The 27,789-nt window shown below is 45.4% G+C and overlaps 1 protein-coding gene across 1 annotated transcript in view; it reads right to left on the bottom strand.

Moving 5' to 3' along the window:
- The window catches only part of LOC147685082 (SCO-spondin-like), a 1,395,910-nt gene that overhangs the window by 285,532 nt on the left and 1,082,589 nt on the right, over positions 1 to 27,789 (bottom strand). The window contains exons 72-75 of the mRNA XM_086939757.1: positions 24,704 to 24,871; positions 17,525 to 17,656; positions 12,459 to 12,699; positions 8,544 to 8,685 (exon numbers count right to left, since the gene is read on the bottom strand). Coding sequence (XP_086795883.1) covers positions 8,544 to 8,685; positions 12,459 to 12,699; positions 17,525 to 17,656; positions 24,704 to 24,871 — 683 coding nt within the window. The remainder of the gene's footprint in view (positions 1 to 8,543; positions 8,686 to 12,458; positions 12,700 to 17,524; positions 17,657 to 24,703; positions 24,872 to 27,789) is intronic.

Below are 27,789 nucleotides of genomic sequence, written 5' to 3'. Positions count from 1 at the left end.
AGACTGTATTAGTAAAGAGGTATAAACTCATAAGCTCTCTTCCGGGGGTGCTGTAAGGAGCTATAGGAAGTTGTAAGGGGACGATGTTATGAATAATTCCTGTTGCCCTACCTTCATACTTGGAATTCTTGCTGTCCTGTTTGTGGGGCTGTGTGCTGGGGAAACTGTTTACTGCTCCGTCTGCCGCCTCCTCCATCTCGCGGACGCGCGCTGCCCAGGACTCCACATCCCAGAGGGCAGCATGGTCTCGCAGGAGGCGTGTGACACTCCCCCCGGGCAAGACTATAAAGCTGAAGGGACTCTTAAAGTGATCCTTATATACTAACTAGTGCTATTTCTACCATCACCCCTAACTGTTTTCTACCCAGTCTCGCCAAAGTATAAAGAGTGCTTAATATATCCTTCCCCATAGGAGACTTTCCACAGGAGAAACTGTAGTGAAACGCACTGAATTTTCATTTGCTAGAATCGATTAAAATATCTGACCCATTTAACATTTGATTATAATTTGCTGCCATCTTACTCCCCTTATCTGGGAGCAATCTTTTGTTTTCTTAACAAATTGTGTTACTTGAAGCTACTATGGGGAAGAGGAAACTACTTAGCCCAAACCTTAATACAGGTAAAAGGGCCCATGTCGAAACTCAACAAACCTTACTGAGCTATCTTACAGGAGCAATGGGGGCGCTAGATAAACAAATTAGTTCAGTAGTGGATTCTCTTGAAGCAAGCTCCTCCAGATTAAATGACAATATGGCTCAATTGGAGGCTTCAGACTCTCTAGGGCAGCCAAAAATGATAGAGAAGCCCGCAAACGGGTGTATCCAACATATTACTGACAACATTGTGTTGAACGACCCAGACCAAGTACCACAACCTCCCCAATAGAAGCAAAGCTCACCCTTAACTGTACCAAATCTTGTTGTTCAAAATAACCCTATACAAACAGACTCTATAATCTGTCTTGAAACCACCCCATCAAAAGTTAACACCTCGCACAACGCAAAGAAAAAAAGAGGGCAAAAAACCTTAACAAAAGATAGGACAAGGCCAAAGAAATCATCTGATATGCAGAGCACAGAACCAAAGAACTTAGCGGTAATAATAGAGAGGTTGGATCTTTATCTCAGAGCCAGGTTAGATCAGATGGCCCTGAGATTAACATCCATTGAAAAACATTTAGTTAATGTCAACCAACTACAAATTCACGATTACCTTTACATGAAGCAGGTTCCTCTAATTCTAGCCAGATCCCTAAACACGGATCCTATGAGAAAAAAATAATGTTCCTTTTAACACTAGGGATAGGGAGCGTTTTACAACTACGTCCTCTATCTTTATGAGCGCATCAGGCCACACAGCGAAAGAACATCCTGCTAAATTGGTCAGTCCCATACTGGAAAACCATACATCTAGAAGGGGGGGTCCTGTTTCTATGGGAAGTGGAATTGATCCTTCGGGTCTTATTTTCCAAGATTCACCCTCTAACTCCACCAAAAACCCGAAAGAAAAATTAATCCTGATAGGGTAATTCTGGCCCCCAACAACCATCTTGACCTCCCACCAGCTGCTACACCGTACATTATAGTGCTGGCTAATGTTCCAAAAAAGGAACCTTTGGCAGCGGAAGGATGGGAAACATTGAGAAACAAATCTCTATACTGGTTGGGCAAGAAAATGGGCCTAACGGACCATCTGTTTAGAGAATTTAAAATTGCTAGAAGGGTCAAAAGTGTGGGCTCCTGAGGGGATGTTTATACGGGTGATTCAATCGATCTGACTTTTTGATCCCCTCAGCTGGTAAACAGCGTACTGCAACAGTGTGGGAGTCTCGGGAAAGCAAGAGGTGAAATAAATATTCTCCCATTAGGCTTTTTTTATCCCCCGTCAAAAGGGTTCCAAGGGGTTCCAGGGAAGGGCAGATACCCAATAATCCAGCACTGTCCATGTGATACTTCAACACAAAATATATTTGAGTTTTTTTCGGGCTCGGACAAACTTGATTGACTGGCTCCCCCTACTTTGGGGTTAAAGGGAAACTTAGCGCCTAAAAACCTAACATTACACACTCATGATCCTTTCAACTCTTCTTCTGAACAATTGCCAGCCTCTAATACAAATAACCTTGATACATATCCCCCCCCTTGGCACTCAAGAAAACTTGACACCTGAAATGGGGACAGATTGGGGAGAGATTCATGATGCTGAAGGAACTTCTAATGTTATTAACACTTGTGCAGACCCCACTATTCAGCTAAAGCCCCTCGAATCAGTCAAAGACAATCCCTCAGTCACAATACTTTATTGGAATATTGTCGGACATCGTTCTAAGGCAAATAATGATATTTGGCTCAGCTTTACCCAACATTTTAATTTTCTTTGCTTTCAGGAGACCTGGACCACTACTGCAATTCACATAGAAGGCTATAAAACATACTTTTCGCCAGCACAACCTTCACCCTCTGGCAGAGCAAAAGGTGGTTTATTCGTTTATGTTTCCAACTTGGTAGAGGCAGCAGAAATAACTATGGTAAAACTCGAAGCCAACTATCAAGTATTAGGTCTCTGCCTGAACAATGCGGACACCTTTCTCATAGTAAATTTTGATAACAATTTGCCTCAGGGAGAATTATTGGCCGTAATACGACAGATCCATCTTCTAATACAGAGCACACCAATAGAGGCCATAACTATATGGGGTGAAGATTTTAATCAGCGCCTATGTGAATTTAGCAATATAAACATCTGTGGTATAACAGATGAAAACGACAGCCCGATAACCCATTTTTCCCATTCAGCAATAGGGAGCGCTCTAAACGATACTCTGTTTGATTTAGACCTGGGTCTGGCCAATAAGATGATCAATTCTTCAATTGCTATTGCCCCCACTTTTAACGGTAGAGGAAAACCTAGTACAATAGATTTCATCCTCATTTATTGCAGAGCGGAAAAACGCGTCATAAACTTTACGACGCACATAAACGCAATAAGTGATCAATATCCAATTAGTATTGCACTGTCATTGTCTCAGAAGCAAAATATCCAAAGTAAAGTAATTACCTTGACTCAAAATAGACTGACAGTAGATAGAATAAATGGGGTTTCACTCAGATGGGAGAAAGTTGACCCAGTAGTTGTAACTACAAACATAGTAAAATCAGCTTATCTAGCCATCCAAAAGTGTTAGGATATGGCCACATCTGACGAGGGAGCACTGATTAATTTCATGGTGGTCATAAAAACAATAAAAGAAGCACTTTTTATCAAATGAAAAAACATTAGACCCAATAAGAAAGGCTGGTTTAATAATAGATGTACAACTGCCCATTCTAAATTGAAAATTGCCCTACAAAAAAACAGAAAGGGTCGCCCAAGAAATTGCAACTCTTAGAAGGGAGTATAACCTTGCCATAAAAGATAGAAAAGCAGAACTGAAACAGGATCTTTGGGCTCAACTCCATAAAAGCTGTACCCTAAAAAATAGCTCTGCTTTTTGGGCCGTTATTAAATCTCCCTTCCTTTCTGATGAGAGAGATTCCCCCAAAATTGACGTGGCCATAGATGAAGGGGCTTGGGTGGAGCAATTTGCCAAGATATTTGCGAGGGGAAAAGATCCAGAGCATGGACAAGTAAAAACTCTCCCTGACCAACAACCCACTCCATACCCCATAGTCCTCGATATAACCCACAACGAAGTTAATCTGGCATTGAAGGCCAGTAAAAATGGGAAGGCCCCAGGCCCCGACGGGGTCCCAATCGACTTTTTAAAATCAAACCCCGACCTGTGGACCCCGATCCTAACTAGGGTCCTGCAGGCATCATGTTCGGTAGGGCTCTTGGAGTCATGGTCAAAACCGATCCTAGTACCCATCTTTAAAAAAGGGGACCGTCAACTAAATTCCTGTTACCGTCCAATATCACTGCTGGATTCCTTAGGTAAAGTGGTGGGCCGAGTCATCCTTGAATGCCTCCAGCAGTGGGCTGAGGACAACGGGATTTTATCTGACCTACAGTTTGGGTTCCGAGAGGGGCTAGGGACTACCGAAAAAGCTCTTAATCTGACCCTTTTGTTAGGCAAGTATGTTAGTGCGAAAGGTGGGGCTCTACATATGGTGTACGTCGACTTGTCGGCCGCCTTTGATTGTGTCAGTCACGCAAAATTGTGGTCAGTCTTACTGGAAATGGGGGTAGAGCGGAGGCGTGTTAATTTTTTGTGTGAGCTATATGCAAACGCCACAGCCAGAGTGAGGTATGGGGTTAATGGGGACTTAACTGCGTCGTTCGGTGTAGAGAGAGGGTTGAGACAGGGCTGTGTCCTGGCCCCCTTCCTTTTTACACTGTATACCAATGTACTAGAGCGGGACATGGTCAAAGGGAGCCAGGACCTCCCGATTATAAACAATCGCCCAATTCTGGCCCTACTCTACGCCGACGACACGGTGATACTGGCCCGCACTCCTGTTGAATTGCAGCGGGCCCTCAATAGATACTGTTCCTTCATGGCTAACCTGGACTTAAACATCAACATAAATAAAAACTTTGTTATGTCCTCGGGATCCACTAAGAAAAGAACAAAGGTCATCTTTCTGAAAAACGAAAAACGTGAGATTACTGAAAAATACCCATATCTAGGGATTACCATTGACCATAAAATTACTTGGAAACCGGCCATAGAGTCCAGGAAACCCCTTTTTATGAAAGCTACCACTTCTCTGGTAAATTTTTCACGAAGGTTTGGAAGAAGGCCCCCTGTTGAAATAATAGCGATATACAAGGCCAAATGTTTAAGTGTAGCGACATACGGGGCAGGCGTGTGGGGCTATGAAAATATAGATGCCCTACAAATGGTTGAAAACACGTTTTTGAGGTATCTCCTTGCAGTTCCTCGGGGTACTGCGACGTATTCATGCCACTTGGAACTGGGCCTCTCTTATCTAGCTGATATTGTCAAAATTCAACCACTCCTTCTGTGGCATCGTATATGGACATCAGACAGAACCACTTTTTCCCAAGGATTTATTTTGGATTGTATTTCCCTGGAAAACGCTAACAAGATTGGGTGGTTATGCTACATTAAAACCTTTTTGTATGATCTAGGCTTAGGAAAATATTTCCTTTCACCCACTTTATCCTAGAAATATCCAGAAAAGCATTCCAGGTGCGGTGCCTAACGCACTTAGACGAATTGCAATTGGCCAAAGAGGCCAGTAAACCATCTATTGACCATATTTTGGCTATACAAACCACATTTTAGATTCAACCTTATTTAACTTTTAATACCACTAGTTATGAGAGATTTCTGTTGATTCAGTTTATGTTAAATTCCTTCCACCGACTGGTCCCCTTTCCAAAAAGAAATGACTGGTCAACAGCTTTACCATCATGTCCATGTGACGATCTCTCTACCTAGGCTAATATCCACACAATTCTATTCTGTAAATTCTATAGTGAACCCAGAAAGACCTGGCTCATTCCGGTATTAAAATTCATGGGAATTAGGAGATGCCGTCCCGCACTGCTCTCTTTACAGTTCCTGGAGGAGGAATGGTTAACAAAGATCATAATTACATTTTTAAAGTTTATCGTTCGCCACAGATAGTACTATCCTCCTACCTAGGATTCTAAGAATCTCCATGTATTTGTGAAACAATGCCCTTTTCAAACCGGTCTATTTTGTATATCATGAGATGTTAATAATTTTTAATCTAATTGTATCATAATAGTAGTTTTTTTTTTAAATTATGTAACTTTTTATCAGATGTCAAAAGATTTTTTTTTAAAACTGTACTTTTATGGTTTTGTAAAAAACGAAAACCGAATAAAGTTATTTTTGATTTGATTTTTTAAGTGGTATTATGTGTAGTATATGTTGCATTCAGTAGAGTGTAATTATGTGGCGTATAAATATGTGGCACAGAGTGGCATTATTTGGAGTGTAATTTGCATTGAGTGCAGTGCAATTATGTAGCATATGATTATGTGGCACTGAGTGGTATGTGGAGTGTATTTATGTTGCATTGAGTAGAATGTAATTATGTGGCATGTAATTATGTGGTACTGAGTGGTATGTGGAGTGTATTTATGTTTCATTGAGTTGAGTGTAATTATGTGGCGTGTATTATGTGGTGTTGTTTTTATGTTGCATTAAATTGAGTACAATTATGTGACGTGTAATGATATGGTACTGAGTGGTATGTTCAGTGTATTTAAGTTGCATTGAGTAAGGAATTATGTGGTGTGTAATTATGTGGCACTGAGTGGTATTAGATGGAGTGTAGTTATGTTGCATTGAGTAGAGTGTAATTATGGGGTACTGAATGTGATTTTTTGGTGTCTATTTTGCATTGAGTGCAGTGTAATTATGTAACATTTAATTATGTGGCACTGAGTGGTATTATGTGGAGTGTATTTATGTTGCAGTGAGTAGAGTGTAATTATGTGGCATGTAAATATGTGGCACAGTGGTATTATGTGGAGTGTATTTATGTTGTATTGAATAGAGTGTAATTATGTGACGTGTAATTATGTGGTATTGAGTGGTATCATGTTAAGTGTATTTATGTTGCATTGAGTACATTGTAAATATGTGGCGTGTAATTATGTGGCACTGAGTGCTATTATAAGGAGTGTATTTATTTTTGCAATGAGTAGTGTAATTATGTGGAGTGTAATTATATGGCACTGAGTGGTATTATGTGGAGTGTATTTCTATTGCATTGAGTAGAGTGTAATTTTGTGGCATGTAACTGTGTCGCTCTGAAAGGTATTATGTGGAGTGTATTTATGTTTCGTTGAGTGTAATTATGCAGTGTGTAATTATGTGGCACAGTGTTATTATGTGCAGTGGATTTATGTTACATTGAATAGAGTGTAAATATGTGATATGTAATTATTTGGTACTGAGTGGTATTATGTGGAGTGGATTTATGTTGCATTGAGTAGAGTAGCTATGTGGTGTGTAATTATGTAGCACTGAGTGGTATGTGGAGTGTATTTATGTTATATTGAATATAGTGTAATTGTGACGTGTGATTAAGTGGTACTGAGTGGTATTATGTGGAGTGTATTTATGTTGCATTGAGTAGAGTGTAAGAATGGGGCATGTTATTATGTGGCACTGAGTGGTATTATGTGGAGTGTATTTATGTTGCATTCAATAGAGTGTAATTATGTGTTGTGTAATTATGTGGCACTGAGCGGTATTATCTGGAGTGTATGTTGCATTCAGTGCAGTGTAATTATCTAGCATATAATTATGTGGCACTGAGTGGTATTATGTGGAGTGTATTTATGTTGCATTGAGGAGTGTGTAATTATATGGCGTGTAATTATGTGGCACAGTGGTATTATGTGGAGTGTATTTATGTTGCACTGCATAGGGTGTAATTATGTGGTACTGAGTCGTATTATGTGGAATGTATTTATGTTGCATTGAGCAGAGTGTAATTATGTGACTTGTAATTATGTGGTACTGAGTGGTATGTGGAGTGTATTTATGTTGCATTGAGAAGAGTGTAATTATGTGGCACAGTGGTATTATGTGGAGTGTATTTATGTGGCATTGCATCGAGTGTAAATATGTGACGTGTAATTATGTGGTACTGATTGGTATTATGTTGAGTGTATTTATGTTGCATTGAGTAGAGTGTATTTATATGACTTGTAATTATGTGGTACTGACAGGTATGTGGGGGTGTATTTATGTTGCATTGAGTATAGTAATTATGCGGAGTGTAACTATGTCACACTGATTGGCATTATGTGGAGTGTATTTATGTTGCATTGAGTAGAGTGTAATTATGTGGCACAGTGGTATTATGTGGAGCGTACTTATGTTGCATTGAATAGAGTGTAATTATGTGCTGTGGAATTATGTGGTATTAAGTGGTATTATGTGGAGTGTATTTAATTTGACAGTTTCAATTCATTTAAATTTGGACATAAAAAGACATTAAGTTGTTGTGTCAAATAATTATATAGATTAACACCATCTGCCACATCTAAATAAAGGAATACATTGAATGAAAAACCATGGCAATATTACAGGGCAGATCCATTCACGTACAAGATACACCAGTTTTATTTAACCTATGAGAGGCTGTTCTCTCTGATCGTCCTAGTTCACTCTTTTTACACAAGTGCTCACAATGCGCTAACCATCCCTTGTGTCATTGTGACTGTTTGGCTACTATTATGAGCTTACCACATGTTTGCGTAACTTTCAGAACATGACACAGGTGAACTGAGCATTTAACAATATTATGCTGAAAATCCTGTGTACTTTTTAAGCATAGCAATAGTGAATTTGATTAATATTAATGTCCACAGTAGACTATTTGAAAAGAAGGCAGCCTGTGCTGAGGTAGGCCTACCTGACCGAACAATATTGCAGTCTTGAGATTTGCACAAGACTTTATTCTGGAGTAAATAAGTTGTATGCCACTGGAGCTTCTTATAGAATTGGCCTGGCTTAATCGTTTTGATGATTGTACTCAAATGTGCGAATTAATCAATTTCTAGCAGCCATACTCCCTCACCCTTACCCGGTCTGTGCTCACTTTTAGAATAGCCTTCAGTCGACGTTTTAGTCCTCTTTTCATCTGCTCCAATCTCAGCACTTGTTTCACGATGACTGTCTTGCGGGAAAGCGCTTCCCAGGGCACATACTCCAAACACCATGTGGCACTAATTAAAAGACAAGCTCAAGCGAAAAACCAAAAACATGCATTTCCAAGTCCATTCTCTCATCACTGGTAATTCTGCCACTCTTTTACCAGAAGATCCCGCCGTATTTCCTGTAGTACGTGCTTTTTTTGTGTGTGAAAGTGGTGCCTTTGATTTAGTCCTCTTGCTACGACAAATGTTTGTTTTGCTGGTATAAATAAACAAGTACCTCCTGCATACCAACTGAGGTTTTCTTTGAGGTGGGCAAGGAGAAATTAAAACAAGTGAAGCCGCTAAAGTTAAAGCACCCTGCTGTGTTTAATTATCCATGATGAGGGAGGAATGCATTTGCCAGCCTGTGCGCCTCGGCTTGCTACAGAGACCGATACGCCATGGGAGTCAACATTTAGACAAAAGGCAGGACAAGCACCCGCCTTTGGCCAATTGCGTGCTTTAATTACACGCAATGGCCAATACAAGGTGTGGGAAACAAAAAGCCAGACGCACGAGTTTGGTAAAAGACTTAAGTGATTCCAAAAGGTCATTTTCTAGAGCAGCAGGCTCGACCTAACAAGCATTGGCATAGCCAATAGATCTTGCCTTTGGGACCTTATAAGTGTTTAGCCATGCACCAGTTTAGCCATGTTGTTGCACCAAGGATATTGTGCTGGCTAACTAAACACTTATAAGGTCCCAAAGGCGAGACCTATTGGCTATGCCAATGCTTGTTTTCAGTAGCCAGTAGCCAGTGGCCAGTGGCCAGTGCTGCCGAACACCTAACTGTCTACTCACATACTATTCTACACATCAAGCGCCAAACTCTGCACCACAGTGCCAAAATTGTACATGGTCCTGGCAAGTATGTTTATGCACCAGCACAAAAATAGTGAGCAGCAGAAGGCCAGTTTTAATAATTAACACATTTGAATCTCTTCTACTTTCTCCCCTTTGCACAAAGCAATGCTGCAACTTTGGATACTGTGTGAGATTAAAAAAATAAATAATCTGCTCCATTATATTGTGGCACATTATTCGGATTATGTCCTAAACACTAGATTTTTTTTGTTGTTGTTGCAGATTTGTGAACTCGATCCAAAGGAATTGGAGCGCTTTACATGAGCACCAGCTAAGTTACACAAGGACACACTCATTTTAGGTAGGCACGGGGATTGTGATTTGACCCGAATCACAGGATGTGGAGTCGACTCGAGGCTCAAAACTAGTTCTCCAGCCATGCACACTACCAGGCATAGAGGAGACTTCAGTGAAGACAGAAGAGAACAGTGTGCAGCTTCTGCAGGCTCACTTGAACATACTTATCTCCGTCGTTCTGAAATGTTGGATTTACGGGAGTGGAAAGGAGAAAGAAGAGTGGCTCAAATAAAAGAAGGAAGAAGAGGGAATGGAAGAAGAAAGTAAGGAATCCCAAAGGAGAAGGAATGGAAGATAACAGCCACAAGGGGATAATAGCATGAATGCACAAAGATGGGAACAGGAGAGAAACACGAGGGAGGAAGGGCAAAAAAGGCCAGGTGAAAGTATAGGTAGAAATAGGAAAGACGGCGGAGAGTGTTCAAAAGGAAGATGGTCAGGACAGGGATGCATAAAATGGGCAGCAGAGGAAAGGAGAGGGGTGCACACGCAAAAGGGGCAGGGTAGAAGGTGAAGTGGGTAAAAGGAAGAAGTGGGAAAAGGTTATGAACGAGAGGAAAGGAAGAGAAAGGAAAAGAAGACAAGGACAAACAAGAGCAGAAGACGCAATGTTAGAACCGGCGGAAAAGAATGACAGAAGAGGAGGAGAACCAAGGGAAGTGTTCGAAAGCAGGAGTGAGAAACAGATTATGGTGAAAATGGAGAACAGAAGATGAGAAAGCTGGGGAAAATGTGAGGGATTTAAAACGTACAAGAAAAGGGAAACCAAGACTCAGTGGGCGGCGGGCACCTGAGCACCATGGAGGGGGAGAGTAATGTAGAGGGCAGGCAAATTCAGTGACCTGGACGGACGCCAACCAGGGGCCTCGAGGAGAGACCAGCCTCAGTAGTCAGGCTGTGTCTAGGGTTTGGGCTGGCACAAGGGCCGGGGTCCGCTGTGCTATTGTAAAGTGTGAGATGCTGCTACTCTCGCCTAGTGCAGGATATCTGAGCAGATCGGAGAGTGGAACTCACTTTGTTCAACGCAGCTGCTCCAGGGTGCTGGGTGGCAGTTTGAGGTGAGCCTGGGGGATGGTCTATGACTGATGTTAACTGAGACGTGTATTCTGGTGCCGTGGCTTGAGGGGAAATGTAGGGGACACTGTTATTGAATGGAGCGGAGTTACTGACTGGTGAAATTGTTTAGATTGTGAAATCCGCGGACAGGCTCTAGCCAGGATACTTACAGTAAGGGTGGTTGTTGGGATGGGAACTGGAGTAATTTGGGTGGAGTTTGAAGGTAGACTGAATGGCAAATGCCGAATGTTGTATTGGGAGATTAAGGGGTAAGTGACTGGATGAAGAAAAGGGTGAAAATCTGCGGGAACGAGAGGCTTGTGAAAAGGTGGTTTAGGATGGGGAGTGACATATCTGTGACCGCATTGGCTGCGCGGCCGTAAAAGTAACGGCGGGCGGACGCGAAATAAAATAAAATAAAAAAATGCGAGTGGTGTTGCGAGTTGTGCGCACGCACGCACGCGCGCGACTGGAAAAAGTGCTGTGCACGGCGCGCGCGCTTCTGCGCATTCTAGCAAGCTGGTGGCCGGTAAGGTGGAGCTTTTTGAAGCAGCTACTAAATGTCTTGCAAGAGCAGCGCATGCACTGACTCTAGCGAGACCTAAAAAGGGGCCTCCTGTTTTATCGCTCTGGGGCTGATACTTGTCAAACGCTTAAAAACCAAAAGGTGGCGTTCCCTTGAGCCTCCTGTAGTTCTAGCATGGAAACACTTGTTGCTGGTCTGGGCCACAGCAGAAAGCGTTGCGCAGCACAGAGAGGATGTGCAAGGACTGCGTAAAATACCAATTGACACACACTGGGACATGATAATGCACAAACTCCAGGAAGCAGATGGGACCCTTTATACTGGGCCAGAGACTGCACCAGATGAGTGGTAAACTTAGCAGTTGGAGGGGAAGAGCTGTGGTCTCCCGTGATTGCCAGAGCAGACACAATGGGTATGTTTATGTGTGACCAGGCACAAACTTCGGCAAATCTTGCAGGCTGAGAAGTGGAAATACACTAATGTGCACTTGCCGTCTCTCTTCTTTTTGTGGGATGTGGGGAGAGAGTTGGGCTGAGCTGTAGGCAGCACCTTGTTAGTTGGAACTCACACTCCCAGTTTTGTTTTAGTTGTCCCCAACATTATTATCCTCCTCCCTTGTTAGCAATTCTGTGGTATGCCTACTGTGGTTCATTTGGCAAAATATGCAATCCAACAACCACCCCATTATAGTACGTCAGAAAATTGTATGAAACACGCATTGGGAAGCACATGAATGTGTACAGAAGCGTGTATTAATATAGTGAAATTACTATATACATGTAACATGAATGTATTGTTCACATTATGCAGGCAGCATACACCGTACTGCAGATATTTGCTTTGTTCTCTTGTTGTAAAATCCAATAAAACAGATTCAAACAAAAAAACAACAGAGGTTTAATACTAAGGGCCGAATTTCCACTTGACATTTGGAGTGCAACCATGGGCTTGTTTTTGGAGGTGTTATCAGCGCCTCCTCACTTTGCTGTGCCTTGTTGAGTATGTTGCAACTCAGCAAACGTTTATATAAATAGTAACACATCCTGCTTTGTCTTCTTACCTGAACCTAGTCTGAATGCCTCTCTCGCAGGTAACGCTGCACTGGGACCAGGCAGACCACAGGCTCCAGTGACATTCTAGTGTGGGGCAGGTCTCGTTGGTGCAGACGAGCTGTCCCTCTGCGCATGTGCAGTTGTTACATTCATCCTGATGGAAGCTGCCCGATGCCCAGCTATGCCCGTGAGAGTCTGTGCACTCGCAGTGTTGTGGCAGGACGCAGGCGCCATCTTGTTGCAGGAGCCCTAAATAACATGGAATGAAAGTACAGACTTAGGGTGACTCAACCTAATCAACATCTTAATGCATGAAAGATCTAATGAGGAATGAAGATAAGGGGCACATGACAGAGCTCAGGAACTGATAGGCTAGGAGAACGCCATTTTATTAATAGATATACCATTCGCTATATCCGCAAGGGGCAGCATTTAGGGCTTCTTGGGGTTTCACCTGCGATGCTACTGTCTGAATAGTGACCTCTATAACTGCCTATACAACCCATGGGCCTCTAACCTCAGCTAGCTCCAGAGTCTTTGGGTTACGAGAGACGTGTACATTTATAAGTCACCCATTTAGGGTCGTAGTGGACATTTTGCCACTTTGGAATATTTCCGATGGGCTGCAGGCTAGCTGCTGTCAAGTCCCACCCATTGTCCCATTCTAGTGGCAACCTCGTGCATTGTGCGACTGGTTTTAAAATTTTTGCCTGGGCTGATTTTGGTATCCAGTCCAGGCCCGCAACCTCTCCTGTGGACACTGAAAGGAACTTGGGTTGAGGTCTCTGTGGCACCGAACTCCCCTGCCTTTAATGTAGCACCTTGCTATATTGTATAACTCTCTTACTACTGGCTTCACTCAGGCAGGTTGAGCAGCACCCTGATGTCATTCAGAGCACCTTGGAATATTCCAGCACATCCTGGTATTATTGGCAGCACGCTGGCATACTGAACGTGACTTTCTGTGACAGACTATGGCATAATAACCTTGTGATAAATATGGTGTTCCTATCACTCACCTCACTGGCTCTCACATTATGCGCTGCACATGGATAAAAGTCAGAGTGAGCCTATCTGGTGTTGAATCTGTACATTTTGTGTTACGCCCACATTTCTGCAGAGGATGCATCAGAACGCAAACATGTCTCGCTCCCTTTTATGGAGAGATCCTGGTGTGTGCATCTGCATCTCCACTGCCAAGCTCACTTGAGGTGAAAGTTTAGTGGGGAGGTATTCTCCCTGACCGGTACTTAAACCGGCAATATTTATAATGGCGCACGGGCTACACAGTGTTATTACCCCCAGGTCCCTCCGTCCTCGACACCTTCCAGAGACAAGTGAGATGTACTATCTCTCCGACAGAAAAAAAGAAGGATCTTCTTCTAAAGGGGGCCATTCAGGAGGTCCCCCCTGCAGAGGTGGGGTCGGGCTTTTATTCCCTGATCTTTCTTGTGCCCAAGGTCACGGGGGGTTACCGCCTGGTTCTGGATTTGAGGGTTATGAACTAGTGGGTTCTGCGGATTCCCTTTGGCATGGAGCCTTTGCAGAGGGTTATTCCTTTGGTGCTGCCGAGTCACTTCATGTGTACCCTGGATCTTCAGGATGCCTACTACCACGTCCTGGTGCATCCTCGGCCCCGTCGCTTCCTGAGGTTTTGTGTTCAGGGGCATCACTTCCAGTTCCGGGTGTTGCCCTTCAGTCTGAGGGCTGCCCCGAGGGTCTTTACGAAGGTGGTGGCTCCCTTGGTCGCCTGGCTTCATCTTCAGGGGGTGATGGTGTACCCCTACTTAGACGACTGGCTCATTCATGCTTCTTCCGGGATCCTGTTGTTGGAGGCCAGGGAGCCGGTTTGCTCTGCGTTGTGTCAGCACGGGTTCCTGATCAACTTCCCGAAATGTCAGTTGTCCCCGTCTCAGGAATTGGTGTTCATTGGGGCCCGGTTTCGTACGGACCTCAAATGTGTGTTCCTGCCTGTCCCTCGTATCCTGACCCTGGTTTCCCTGGCTCGGCTGTTTCGGGCAGGGGGTTGTTTTCCGGTGTGCCTCTGGTTGCGGCTTATGGGTCTGATGGCGGCGACGGTCTTTACGGTGGCTTGGGCTCGGTTCCACCTGCGCCCCCTGTGGAGTTATCTTCTGTCCCTCTGGGATCCTGTGTCTGGGAATTTGGAGTTCCTTCTGCCTGTGTCTCCTGTGGTCCTCCCGACTCTTCTTTGGTGGTCGACCAGGTTGCATCTGTCTCTGGGTCTCCCTCTGCAGCCTTCCCCGTCTCTTGGGGTCTCGGTCCCTTCAGGGTCGCTGGTCCGTCCTGGAGTTTCACTGTTCCTCCAACTGGAGGGAAGTGTCGGCTGTTTTTCGGGCTGTGGTGGGGTTTTGGGCCCTGCTTCTGGGTCGGAACGTTTTGGTGCGTTCCGACAATGTGGTGGCTGTGGCGTATCTGAACCATCAAGGGGGGGGTCCATTCGGCCTCTCTGAACGCTGTGCTTTTTCCCCTGTTCTGTTGGGCGGAGGGTCACCTTCTGTCTCTGACGGCGATTCACATTCGGGGAGTGGACAACTTTATGGCGGATGCCCTGAGTCGTTGCTTTCCGGGGTCCTTGGAGTTGTCTCTCACCCGGGTTGCGTTTCGGCTTGTGTGAGTGAGGTTTGGGCGTCCCTATCTGGACCTCTTTGCCTCCCGGCAGAATGCGCTGTTGCCTCACTTCTGCTCCCGGTTCCAGCAGGAGGGTTGTTGGGGGGTGGATGCCCTGTCGGTTCCTTGGCCTCATCACCTGCTGTATGCCTTTCCTCCCCTGGCGCTGATTCCCCGGTTACTGGCGCGCTTGTGTCTGGAGTCTCGGGATGTGGTTGCGGTCCTGCCCTTTTGGCCTCGGATATCTTGGTTTCCGAGGGTTCGTCTGTTGGCAGTCCGGGGCCCTTGGTTTCTCCCCGTGTCCCCGTCTACCCTGTGTTTGTCCCAGTCCCTGTCTCTTCTCCGGTTGCGGCTGTCGGTGTGGAGGTTGAGAGGCAGGGGTGGCGGCGACGTGGCTTCCCTGAGCATTTAGCTGTGGCTCTTCAGGGTTCCCATAGGCCTTCTACACTCAGATCTTATGATCGTCATTAGATTAATTTTAGCCGTTGGTGTGCGGGATTGGGCCTTTCCCCTTTGCTGTGTTCCTTGCAGACTGTGCTTCAGTTTTTGTGGGAAGGTTTCGAGAAGGGTTGGGCTGTGTCCACTTTACGGGCTCAATGGGCTGCTGTGAGGGCGTTTCGTTCCCCGTGGGGTACCCTGTAGGATGATGGGGACTTGGTTTCTCGTCTTCTGCATGGGTTTTCCCTTTCTCGTCCTGTGTCCCGGCCTTCCTTTCCCTTGTGGGATTTGCCTTTGGTCCTTAGGGCTTTGCTTGATCCTCCTTTTGAGCCCTTGTCGGACGTGGCCTTGAAGTTTGTTACCTTGAAGGTGGTGTTTTTGGTGGCCATCACCTCTGCTCGGCGACTTGGTGAGTTGGGGGCCTTGATGGCGCTTGAGCCTTTCTTGTCCTTTTCAGAGGGTGGGGTGGTTCTTCGCCTTAAATCTGCCTTTGTGCCTAAGGTCGCTTCTCAGTTTCACCGGGACCAGGAGTTGGTCTTGCCTGCTTTGGGCCCTGATTTTGATTCCCCGGGGGTCCTTGTTGGTCCTTGCTGGATGTGTGCAGGGCTCTGCGTGTGTATCTGGAGCGCACTTCTGGCTTTCGTGTGTCTGACTCCCTTTTTGTCTCCTTTGGGGCTGCTTCCCGTGGGCGTAAGGCTTCCTCTGTCTCGATTGGTAGATGGCTGAAGCAGGTCATTTCTTGGCTTACTCTCTTTCTGGTTCCCCTCCTCCGGTGGGTGTCCAGGGTCATTCTACTAGAGGGGTGGCGGCGTCTTGGGCTGAGGTCTGGGGTGTTCCTCTCTCTGAGATTTGTAGGGCGGCCACTTGGGGCTTCTCCCAATACTTTCATCCAGCATTATCGCCTTCCCAATTTGCTGGGTGAGGAGGGCGGTTTTGCTTTGGGGGTGTTGTGGTGTGTTTGCCCTTGATTCTGTGTATCCAAAAAATCTCTGGGTTTCTGTGCTGTCCCGGTGATTTGTTGTGTTTTTTTCTTGTGGATGAATGCCGGGGTGCTGCTTTGGTATGTTTCACTTGTCTATGGAAGGTGTCGAGGACGGAGGGACCTGGGGGTAATGTCTTATTACGTATGGTAATCTTCATTACTCCGGGTCCCGTAGTCCTCGACACCTTCATGACTTCCCTCCCTCCCTCCCTCCCTTTGTGTGCCGGCCTTCATCTTGGGCTTGGTATTTCAGAGGGAATGCTGGGACATGTACCCTTTTGTACTCCCGGCGGTAGGAGGGGTGGGGGTAAGTCCAGCATTCCTTCTTTCTTTTTTTCTGTCGGAGAGATAGTACATCTCACTTGTCTATGGAAGGTGTCGAGGACTACGGGACCCGGAGTAATGAAGATTATCATACGTAATAGGACATTTCCTCTTAGTCACAACACACCAGGGAGGTATAACTTTGTTGTGCCCCAAAATAATTTTTTTACTGTGCCTGTACCTTTTCTGCTGATCACGGAGAAATAATACAACAAAACAATGATCTATCTTCTGTGTTTACATATTCCTTAACCCTGTGAATGCCGACTAATGGACGTTGTCCAGGTGTTTAGGGGATGGGGGTGCAGCAGAGTACAGATTTGTTTCCAAAAGCCTGTGTATCAGTCTTTTTTTGAAGCTTTTTAGAGAAGCAGTTTCAGAGAGCTCCACCTTTTACCTAAGGTACGAGACTTCCGAATAGAACTTCAGAGGGTCAGTCATGTACCATCACATATCAGAGTAAGGGGATGCCTCAAATCTACTTCAGTCTTGGGCACGGAGATCTCAGAGGGGGAAACTATCCATCTACTCTTCAATGATCACTGGATATCAAATAGGCCAAGGTCGAGATAAACCATGAAAATAAATCTATAATTTCCTGCAAGACCAGCATAGCTCCCAGCCATGTCTGCGTTGCTATGGTTCTATGAGAATCTTTCTTTGACATAAGATCTATATAAATCAAGCAGGTTCATCACTTACCTTCCGAGCAGCGGCAGCCGGGATCACAGGCGTCTCCGTCCTGACAGGTGATGCCTTGCTGATAGTCAGAGCAGTGGCGTGGGCACTTGTTAGCGCACTGCACATTCTCCATTCCAGGAGGACAGCTCTCATCTTGAATAAGAGAAAGGGGTAGATTGACAGAGGGTTGTGTACAAAGTTGTTCAGATGTTCAACATATCAGGGTTTTAACTATAGATATGGACTTTTATACAACACCAAAATGTGGCCACATGAAGCTACTGCGGGCTGATTCTGAAATGGTACAAATTAACAAAAGATGCAGAGATTATATCACCAATTGCTAAATAATACACACATCATGAAGTTCTACTAATCTTAGTAAGCTCCAACACAGACTTGGCAAGGTGCAAAAATGGCATACTGCCACCTTGAGAATCTTGTGTGTGGCACACCAATAATAATGGCTCAGAAAACGACTTCTTAAAATGTAAGGGTAAATCAGTAGGTAAAAAAATGAAAATGTATCATAAGGTCCACCATTTCTTTTAAAGGAAAAGAGTAGTTAGTAGTTAGAAGATCAAAGCAGACATCATAATGATCACTCACCCTCCTTATAGAAATATCTGAAGTTGAAATGTAATGCTGAAAGTTAAACGTTTCAAAGCACATACATTTATGGGTTCAAGGAGGCGGCTTGATGTATAGCAAGAAGATTCTGACTCCAAGAAAGTGAAGGTTTGTCAATAGGTAAAAGCATCTGCTTCATGCCTTCAGGAGACGTCTCTGAATACATTCTTGCACCTACAAATAATGTAACTTCCTTTTCGCACATTGCGTATGGCTACAGTTTTGATGTTTTATAGCCCTGTCGATAACAGTTGTTACCATAATTTAAGTTGATGGTCCTCGTGATTTCAGCATTGGAAGCATGAAAGTATGAGACTAGGGAGGTCTGTTGATCCCCCACACCACCCTGCTTGATGCAATACCACAATCTAGTCATGTTGCCAGCTAAGAGCTGCACTGGCTTCCCCTTTCAGGATGGGAGGAAGGCCTTCGAACCTAACCAGATGGAACAAAGCTCCAGAACGTTGATGTGGAACTTCCGTTCTGCTCGGGACCAAAGGCCCTTGATATCCATTCCTCCCAGATGCCCAACCCAACCCTGAGGCGATGCATCTATCTCTACTGTGAGCTAAAGATGGGGTTGAGGGTATAGCCTGCTGCAAGACAGGTTGATGTCCTCCTGCCCCAATGAAGGTGCTAGGCTGCCTCTTTTGCGATGCACACTGTTTGAAGAATGTCCCCCATGCTACATACGTAGTAGGGAGAGGTCACACTTTAAAGCTCTCATGTCCCAGCAAGTACATGGCTACGGGGGCATGGTGGAGGCCAAGAGCCCGAGAAGCCTCAGAACCATAGACACTGGAACAAACCAGAAAAATAGGATCCAAGCCTGAATGGTGGCAGAAAAGCCTTGAATTCCATTGAGATCAGGATGGTCCCTAGGAAGGGAATACGCTGTACAGGCATCAGGTAGGACTTCAGTATGAAAGAATGGAGGCAAACCTTTGGATGTTGTCTGCAACTGACTTTGGCGTGTCCATTTTTTTGTAGTCATTTGTGGAGACATTGAAAAACATGTATCTCTGACCTGCGAAGATGGGCTGTGACCACTACCATCACCTTCGTAAACACCTGAAGGACAGAGTGAAACTCAAGGGCAGAATGGCAAACGCAAAATGCTCCAACTCCACCATAAGCTGCAGGAAGCATCTGTGGGACTGCAGGACAGACACATGAAAGTATGCATCCCGCAGGTCCAAGAACACCATCCAGTCAATCGGACCCAGGACAGAAAGGACCTAGGCGAAAGTCAGCATCGTAAATGTGTTTTTTTCCTTGGGGGCTTTTAAAAGGCAACGATTTCATGTCAGCTTGAGCCCCTCATAAGTTTTGGGCACTGCAAAATATGTAACAACAAACATAACCTTTCTCCATCTGCAGGACCCTCTCTATGGCCCCTTTGGCCAAGAGGGAATGAATTTCCTGAAGAAGGATGGCAGTATGATCAGCTGAAGCTTGAGAAAATACAGATGGGATGTTAACGGGTCGATATGAAGAGCAGAGAGTAACCTCTTTGAACAAACTCCAACAACCACCGAGCTGATGTCTTAGCACACCAGTTGGTTAGGAAAAAATAAATTGGCTCCCTATTGGCTACTCATGACCATGAGAGCAGAAATTAAGTGGCTTGGATGCAGTTGCCATGGCCAAGAGGAAGACTACTATCCTCAGTGGTGCCTATGACCTTGGTTACCACCACATCTTCTTCAGCCCCAACTGTCCTGCACTGACTGATGCACAGGTTGTGACGGCTTCCTCTGGTGGAAGGCAAGAACCAATGAGCATTCCTGTCAACATTAGGGACTACTTGTGGATTTGGCGAGCTGGAGAGAGCAGATACAAAGAATGTGTTGTAGCATGGCTGTCCATGGAGTTACAGCACAGTCAGCCTTTTTACTTAAGAATTAAGAGCCATCGAATGGCATGTCAAAAAGGGGTCACCACATTGGTGTTTATGGCCTGCACAACACACTCTGTAATGTCCAGGCGAGCTCTCAAGACAAATGGTGGCTGCATCTTGTCATTTTTGATTCACCCGAGTAAAGACATTTCTAATTTGTCAGTGATAGCTGGCAAAATCTCACCAGGAGCACATGTATGTATTATTCCAGATGGCAAACCACATTAACCCTTTCGCTGCGGCGGCTATTCCGCCGCAGCGCTAAGTGGGCGGGGCGGCCGCTCGGCGGCCGCATGCTGGTGACAGAACCGCTCCGTCACCAGCCGCGGTTGAGCTGTGCTGGTGATGGAGCGGTTCTGTAATGACCCGCCCCGCTCATTAAAACTGCCGCGCAGGCGCGAAATCAGCGCCGCGCAGGCGCGGCGGCCGGACCATGACGGAACCGCTCCGTCATCAGCACAGCCCAGCCGTAGCTGATGACGGAGCGGTTCCGTCATCAGCAGGGGAGGGGTTAAGAGATCTAAAGACAAAGCTAGGGAAAGAAAAGCCTCTCTTTGCAAAAACGCCAATGTGCTTCCCAGTCCGGAGGGAATACATCTGGATTCACCTTACTAGTGGAGGCATGAACTATCAAGTAATTTGGAGTGAAATGCTGGGTCAAAAAAGGTCAGAACACTAAGCCTAGGATGCCTAGGTGTTGGATGGCTTACTAGTGGATTTGAGAATTGCTTAGACCAGGTCGCCATCAAAGTTTCTGATGGGATCTCATTAAAAGGCAGGAAGGGCTCTGAGGTCACAGTCACAGTTTCCACAATCTCCTCCAATAGATTTACCTTGGTCTCTCCAATAGGTAGCTGTAGGTCAATCACTTCTGCTGCCCTGTAGACTGCTACCTTAAAAGAGGTACTCTTTTAAGTGAGAAGCTTCAGAGGTAAATCCAACTCTTTCTCAGTGGAGCGGCCAGTACACTGGCATTCTGTGGATAAAATAAAGACCAGCATTTGTATAATGAGAGGGAAGCAAGTTATCCATCTCCTCATCATATTCTTCGTCATACCGAACATTTTGGAACCCTTGAAAGGATCACACTCTGACCAGACACGTTTTCTAATAGTACTGGTGTAGAGTGCGATACTGGTGATCCTTCAAGGTTGGGGGCTATGCCTTGGTGATCTCATAACAAGATATAGGCTTAGCACAGCTGAACATGGCTCTAGATCTGAGATTGGAACCAACGCGGTTCCAATCTCATCCGGTCGCATCCGCCACCTTCCCGGAGAGCTGGAAACATGCCTGAAGAAACCCACCGCGGACCCCACGGACCTCAAGAACTTCCGCCCCATCTCGCTCCTCCCTTTTCCTACCAAAGTCATCGAGAAGACCGTCAACAAACAACTCTCCGCCTTCCTCGAGACGAACGGATCCCTCAACCCCTCGCAGTCCGGTGTCCGTGCAAACCACAGCACCGAGACCGCCCTCATCGCAGCCACCGACGACATCAGGTCCCTGCTCGACAAGGAGGAAACAGCTGCCCTCATCCTCCTATACCTCTCTGCAGCCTTCAACACCGTATGCCACCGCACCCTGATACAGTGCCTCAGCGAAACCAGAATCCAAGGAACGGCCTTGGAGTGGATCATCTCGTTCCTCGCCGGAAGAACCGAGAGAGTCCGCCTCCCCCGTTCCGATCAGCGGCCACCGGAGTCATCTGCGGCGATCCGCAAGGATCCTCGCTCAGCCTCACCCTCTTCAGCGTCTACATGAGCCCCCTTGCAGCCATCGCACGCCAACACAACCTCAACATCATCTCCTACGCTGACGACACCCAGCTGATACTCTCCCTCACCAACTACCCCACCACCGCCTGAGCCAGCCTTCAGAAAGGAATGAAAGACGTCGTGGAATGGATGAGGCTCAGCCGTCTGAAACTGAACTCAGAAAAGACGGAAGTCCTCATCCTGGGACCTTCCCCCTCTGCCTGGGACGACTCCTGGTGGCCCCCAGCCCTGGGCTTCGCCCCCAAGCCAACGGACCATGCACGCAACCTGGGCTTCATCCTGGACTCCTCCCTCACGATGCCCATCTCGTCATCCTGTTTCAACACCCTGCGCATTCTCCGAAAGATCTTCCGATGGATTCCCACCAAAACCAGGAAGACGGTCACCCAGGCCCTCGTCACCAGCCGGCTGGACTACGGAAACACCCTCTACGCAGGAACAACAGGCAAACTCCAGAAAAGACTCCAGCGCATACAGAACGCTTCTGCATGACTCATCCTGGACATCCCCCGTCACGGCCACATCTCTGCCCATCTGAGAGACCTGCACTGGCTCCCCGTCAGCAAGAGGATCACGTTCAGACTCCTCACCCACGCACACAAGGCTCTCCACGACATGGGCCCCAAATACCTCAACAGCCGCCTCACATTCTACACACCCACCCGCCAGCTCCGATCAGCCAGCCTCGCCCTCGCCACCGTCCCACAAATCCGCAGAACCACCGCCGGAGGAAGATCCTTCTCCTACCTGGCGGCCAAGACATGGAACTCCCTCCCCTCCCACCTTCGGCTGACCCAGGGCCATCTCTCCTTCAGGAAACAACTCAGGACCTGGCTATTCAAGCAGTAGCTCCTCCCCCTCCTCCCAGCGCCTTGAGACCCTAGCGGGTGAGTTGCGCGCTTTACAAATTTACTGATTGATTGATTGATTGATCGCGAGTGCTTGTGCTACTGGAATCAGGCCAGGCAGTCGGGACTGACAGAGCTTCCGGCACAGGAGTGGAGACATGGGCCAGTGCTATCATGTAGGGGAAACAGGCTTTACAACGAAGGCTGAATCATGCATGCCTTTACTATGAAGGCTTTACAAAGAATGCTTCTTAATGACTCTAGCCTTTACCACGCAGGATATATAATCGAATATGACAGTACCACGCATGCCTTTACAACGAAATCAGTTGTGAGAGGCATGAATGATAAAGGCATATGCGTTTTTGCAGACTCAGTTGCACGCAAAGCTTTAAATAATCTTAACAACTTTGTGCACAACACATGACGCTTTATAGCAGGCAGTAAAACACATCACAGTGCTACACCAAACTATACATACTGTCCAGCCTCTCCTGTATATGCGCAGGAAATCAAGGAAAACCTACTCCAAAGCAAACGGATAAACTGAAGAAAAGCCCCTCCCACTCAGAACACAAATAAATATGCGCAAAGAATTTCTTTGCCAGCCCCCAAACCGGTACCGCATATTACTGATAAAAGCACTAGCACAATACTTACCACATTGGCAAGCATAGAGGGACAAGGCCCCGCATTTAGAAATGATATTGTTAGCCGCACAAGAAGTACTTATGTATTAGGACAAGTACTAAGATGGCGGCTACCTTAAGGGACAGACAGGGGTTATCATAAACTATCAGCCCGTATTCACTGTTCAGCTTTCACTAATTATATACGTAGATGCCTGCTTCACAAATCAGCTCAGACCATGCACGTTAAGCCATGCATAATTCGAGATCTTATAAACTTAGCACACATATATCTTTACCAAGCATGCTTTTTCAAAGGAACTTTTTTTGTAAAGGCATGCATAGTAAAAGCATAGGCATGGTAAAAGTTTTCGTAGTAAAGGCATGTGTGATAAAGCCACATGTGTAGTAATGATGGTGTAATAACAGCATGCGTTGTAATGACATGCGTTATTCCGTCATACAACCATCATGTGGTCACGCTAAAGATCACAGGACCATATGGTGCCGGGGTTGAACCTGTCTACAGAAGTCCAAATGGGGACCTCCGCAGGTTTATAGGGCCTGTAGGCACTTCTGAGGCCAGGCAGATTCATCCTGAACAGTTACAGCATGACCTATCCGAAGGCTTATATATCCTGAAGGAGGCAATGATAACCTGGGAAATTCAAGGCACACTGGAACAGCTTTTGGATTGGCTCAGAGTCAGACCTACGTCAGCTGTGCTGCTTCTTCCAGGCTGAGAGTGGTGAGACAAGTCTCACCTAACATCTTGCACTTGTGGTGTGAGTTGTCTTTTGACTTTCTCTTTAGTGTTCCCGAAGATGGTGACTTGGAGCAGGACAGGGACACAGAGCAGGTATGAGGAGCCTGGGTCTTGAGCAGGAGTGGGAGCAATGCTTGGGGTGTGACCTACTTCACTTATTATGCTCTGCGATGAATAGTTTTGCCTATGGCTTCATTATGGATTTGGCTGCTTCATGGATCATTTGTCGCATGATTTCGAGTTGTACCTAGACACCATAGGTGAATTCATGAACTACATCTGCTTCCTGCAGTCATGACACAGTTTGAAGTTTGTGATTTGTTTTGTGTGCAATTTCCCCCTAAAAACATTGTCTTTTGAAGGGAAAAATGTTGGCATCAATGACAAACCAACAGAAGAGTGTTGTGTGTTCTTCTATTGAAATTTAAAAATGTGTTAATCTGTCTCATCCTTTTCAAAAAGATTTACATACCCAAGAGGCACGTTTGTTGCAGTCTTTGTACTACAGCCAGGTTCTTCATAACCGATTGGTCACCCCATCTTCATTTATACTATGGACATTTGTAGTGTACGATTGAGTAAAAAAGATCATAAAAACACACAAAGTCCATGCACTACTGAACTCTGAATAATAGAGTACGGTTCTTACCACAAGGACGTGCATTGCAGATTCGCACTTGGTACTTCTCTCCTGGGCATTCTTTGCCTCCATTCTTGGGTGGAGGGCTAATGCAAGCTCGAGTCCTCACAGATTTACCCCCTCCACATGTTCTATCACACCAGGACCATGGGCTCCATTTGGACCAACTGCCATCCACTGAAAGGAGAGAGAGGAGAATGAAACAATTGTTGTTGTGGCATAGGAAATGAAGCAAGACAAACAAAGAAAACGGAGTCAATGAAAACAGAGTAAGAATGGGAAGTCAGGAGATTCCTTTAAAAGGCAAGAACCCAAGTATTGGCTTTGTCAATGCTTGTTTGTGTTGGCTCTCCAAGCGCTTTTTTTAAATTGACATTTTACTGTTAGGAAATTTCCATTGGATGTGTTGGAACAGTAAATTAAAAACATCCATAATGGGAGCTGGTGCGTCATGATACACGCACAAGCTTATGAGCGAGCATGCAGCGCCTATCTTAAAATGTTTTCTTCTTTTACGAAAAAATGATAAGATGGCTGCAATGTGCTCACATATGTGTACTTCTGAACGGTAATGTAAAAAACAAAAAATAAAGTGAGTGTGTGGAAAGTGAGGTATCAGTTGGCACATCAAATATGCCGGAACTTACACGGAAAATATTTTTTAAAAAAGAGGTATAGGCAGGAGCGCAGCAGAAAGAACTGACTGGGAGGGCAGGTCATAGAGAGCATGCCGAGGCAGAGGCCCACGTGTGGATGGAAATTAATGTCGATTTGTGTGAAAATGAGAAGATGTTCTTCTATTTAGTGTGTTTGCATCTACAAACAAGCATTTGCAATGCAATAGGTCTTGCGTTTGCGAGACTTTGAGCTACTGACATTGTAAATGACGGCTTTCATTGGAGCGTTACACAAGGACACAGGCAGTTGAGCCGACGCTGAGACTTGTAGCTGGTTTCCCAGCTCCAAAGTTTGCAGCTCTGACATTAATGCCACAATCTTTCCCCCTTTTTGTATCATACGTAATGTTTTACTATAAAAAATGCCGATTTTGTTTTTAAAAAGCAAGATACCTTTTGGAAAAAAAAATGAATGGAACACTGATGTAATTAAAGGTCACCTAGGTGTATTAAATGAAGAGCTCTGCCACTAACAAAAGTGAAGCTGGCTATAAAAAAATTATAGAACCAAACAAATTCACCATGCATATCGTTTTATTAAAGTCAAACTACTGGTTTTGTCAATCTGTGTTTTTATGTAACTCCGTCACAGGTTTTGCGGTTTTAAATTACTGCACATAACATGCTTTGGTATTTAAAAACTTGTCGGCAGTTAAACATGCTCAGCTGCGCCTCATAACTACTCTGTTGCACGGAAGTGAAACAGGTTCCAGCAATGAAATGTTCTGAGGTGCAATGTGGACCTTTTCGTTAAGGGCACTAATGGCGGTTATTGAGATCTGTGGAGAGGTGCTGTAAGTTTGCACGATCAGTATGTGCTGTCTATCCAGAGGGGCTGGTAGGGTGTGAGTAAGCGATGTGTCCCGAATCCTCGGTGAGATGGTAGACTAACACCCGATCTCTGTGTGTCCCAGCGGGCCTCACAGAGGGCAATAAGACGGTGCCACACATATGTAAAGGAAGGAGCTGGCTGTGGGCAACTTTGGGTATGGACCACTCGTGATTCAGTACCTGCCAGCGCACAGCTGGACATTTGTTGTGGCGCCCCGAGACGGGGCTTAGATCATGTCTAGCCCTGCGCGCATGCTGGTTACACACCATATTAGTCCATGACAGCTTTAAAGATGCTTCTATATCTTACTGGGGTGGACACACATTGTTACTACATGAAGCGCCAGGTTGAAAGCATACCCCATAAAGCGCATCATGTACAGGAGCACTCTAGTCGGTCCCTGCTTGTGCCCTAGGGGCACCGTAATGTACATACTCAATCAGAGCGAAGGAATGCACAAAGACACCTAAAATCACCTGGTCTCCTGACCGCTGAACCCTACCGCAATTGGGAACAGTTGTACGTCAGCGTGCTGCTCAAATAAAATACACCATTGTTAAACATGAAAACGCAGTAACAAGATTTACAGGCAGCTGTGCATAAGGCGAGCCTTCCCATACAACGGTCCCCGAGCAGAAAAAACAAGCAAGGGAGCAGGAGGCACAGCACTGGAAGCAGCGTTAACTCAACTGTGGCGTTAAGAGTGGTGGGAGGAAGAATGCTATATTTAAATGTAAGCAGTTAGGGGGCTGAAGCTGAATGCAGACAAACAGAGCAGGAAAGCAAAAACAAAATAGTGCCCCAAAAAACAGATAAAAAACCAGAGTGGAATAAGACAGTACGAAGTCCCTGCCCTGTGGGAGGAACAGAAGCGATAAAGGAGGGACAAAGAGGCAGGACTGACCACTAGCAAGTAGGGAGTTTTAAAGGACAATGAGATAGACAAATGAAAATCAATGGCAAAATGGGGATGGACTTGATGCATACAGACTGATTACAGCAGGTCTCGATGAGACAGTGCATACACTGTCTAGCTCAACCTAAAAATCAATGGGCTGATACCAGCTATTATGGGAACCCCTTTAGCCAATGCCTAAAGCTAGCTGACGCAAAGTAGCCAATGGTTGAAAGGGGCTACCCTAAAGCTCCTTTTTGTAAACTTCTGTATTTATTTATGGGTTTATACCGCGCTTGAATCGACTCCCGAAGGAGTATCTCTGCGCACAAACGCCAGTAGCAGATGGAAAGCAGCGTTCAGTCCAAGGTTGAAATTCAGTAGTGTGCTAATTCTGAATGTGCGTATGTATGTTATGTGTTGTATATATATATATATATGTTTGTATGTGTATATGGATGCTGTGTGTTAAATGAAGGCTGTTGCAGATTAAAACTAATACAGCTTATTGTATCAATTTGCAGCGAAGAGATGACGTTACAATAAATCTTAATATTTCACAAAGTGGGAGGGGGGAGTGATTTGCAGTTGGCTGTTAATGACTGTTCCAAGTCAAAAGGAAATTTCTATAAAGTTTACAATTGTTACAGCAATCAGCACATTGTCCATTACCATCCAACTTTAAATGAGG

The sequence above is a fragment of the Lissotriton vulgaris genome, chromosome 10, assembly GCF_964263255.1.
Source record: "Lissotriton vulgaris chromosome 10, aLisVul1.2, whole genome shotgun sequence".
Taxonomy (NCBI): domain Eukaryota; kingdom Metazoa; phylum Chordata; class Amphibia; order Caudata; family Salamandridae; genus Lissotriton; species Lissotriton vulgaris.
The sequence above is the reverse complement of the archived record's forward strand: the minus strand, read 5'-3'. Positions and strand labels throughout refer to the sequence as shown.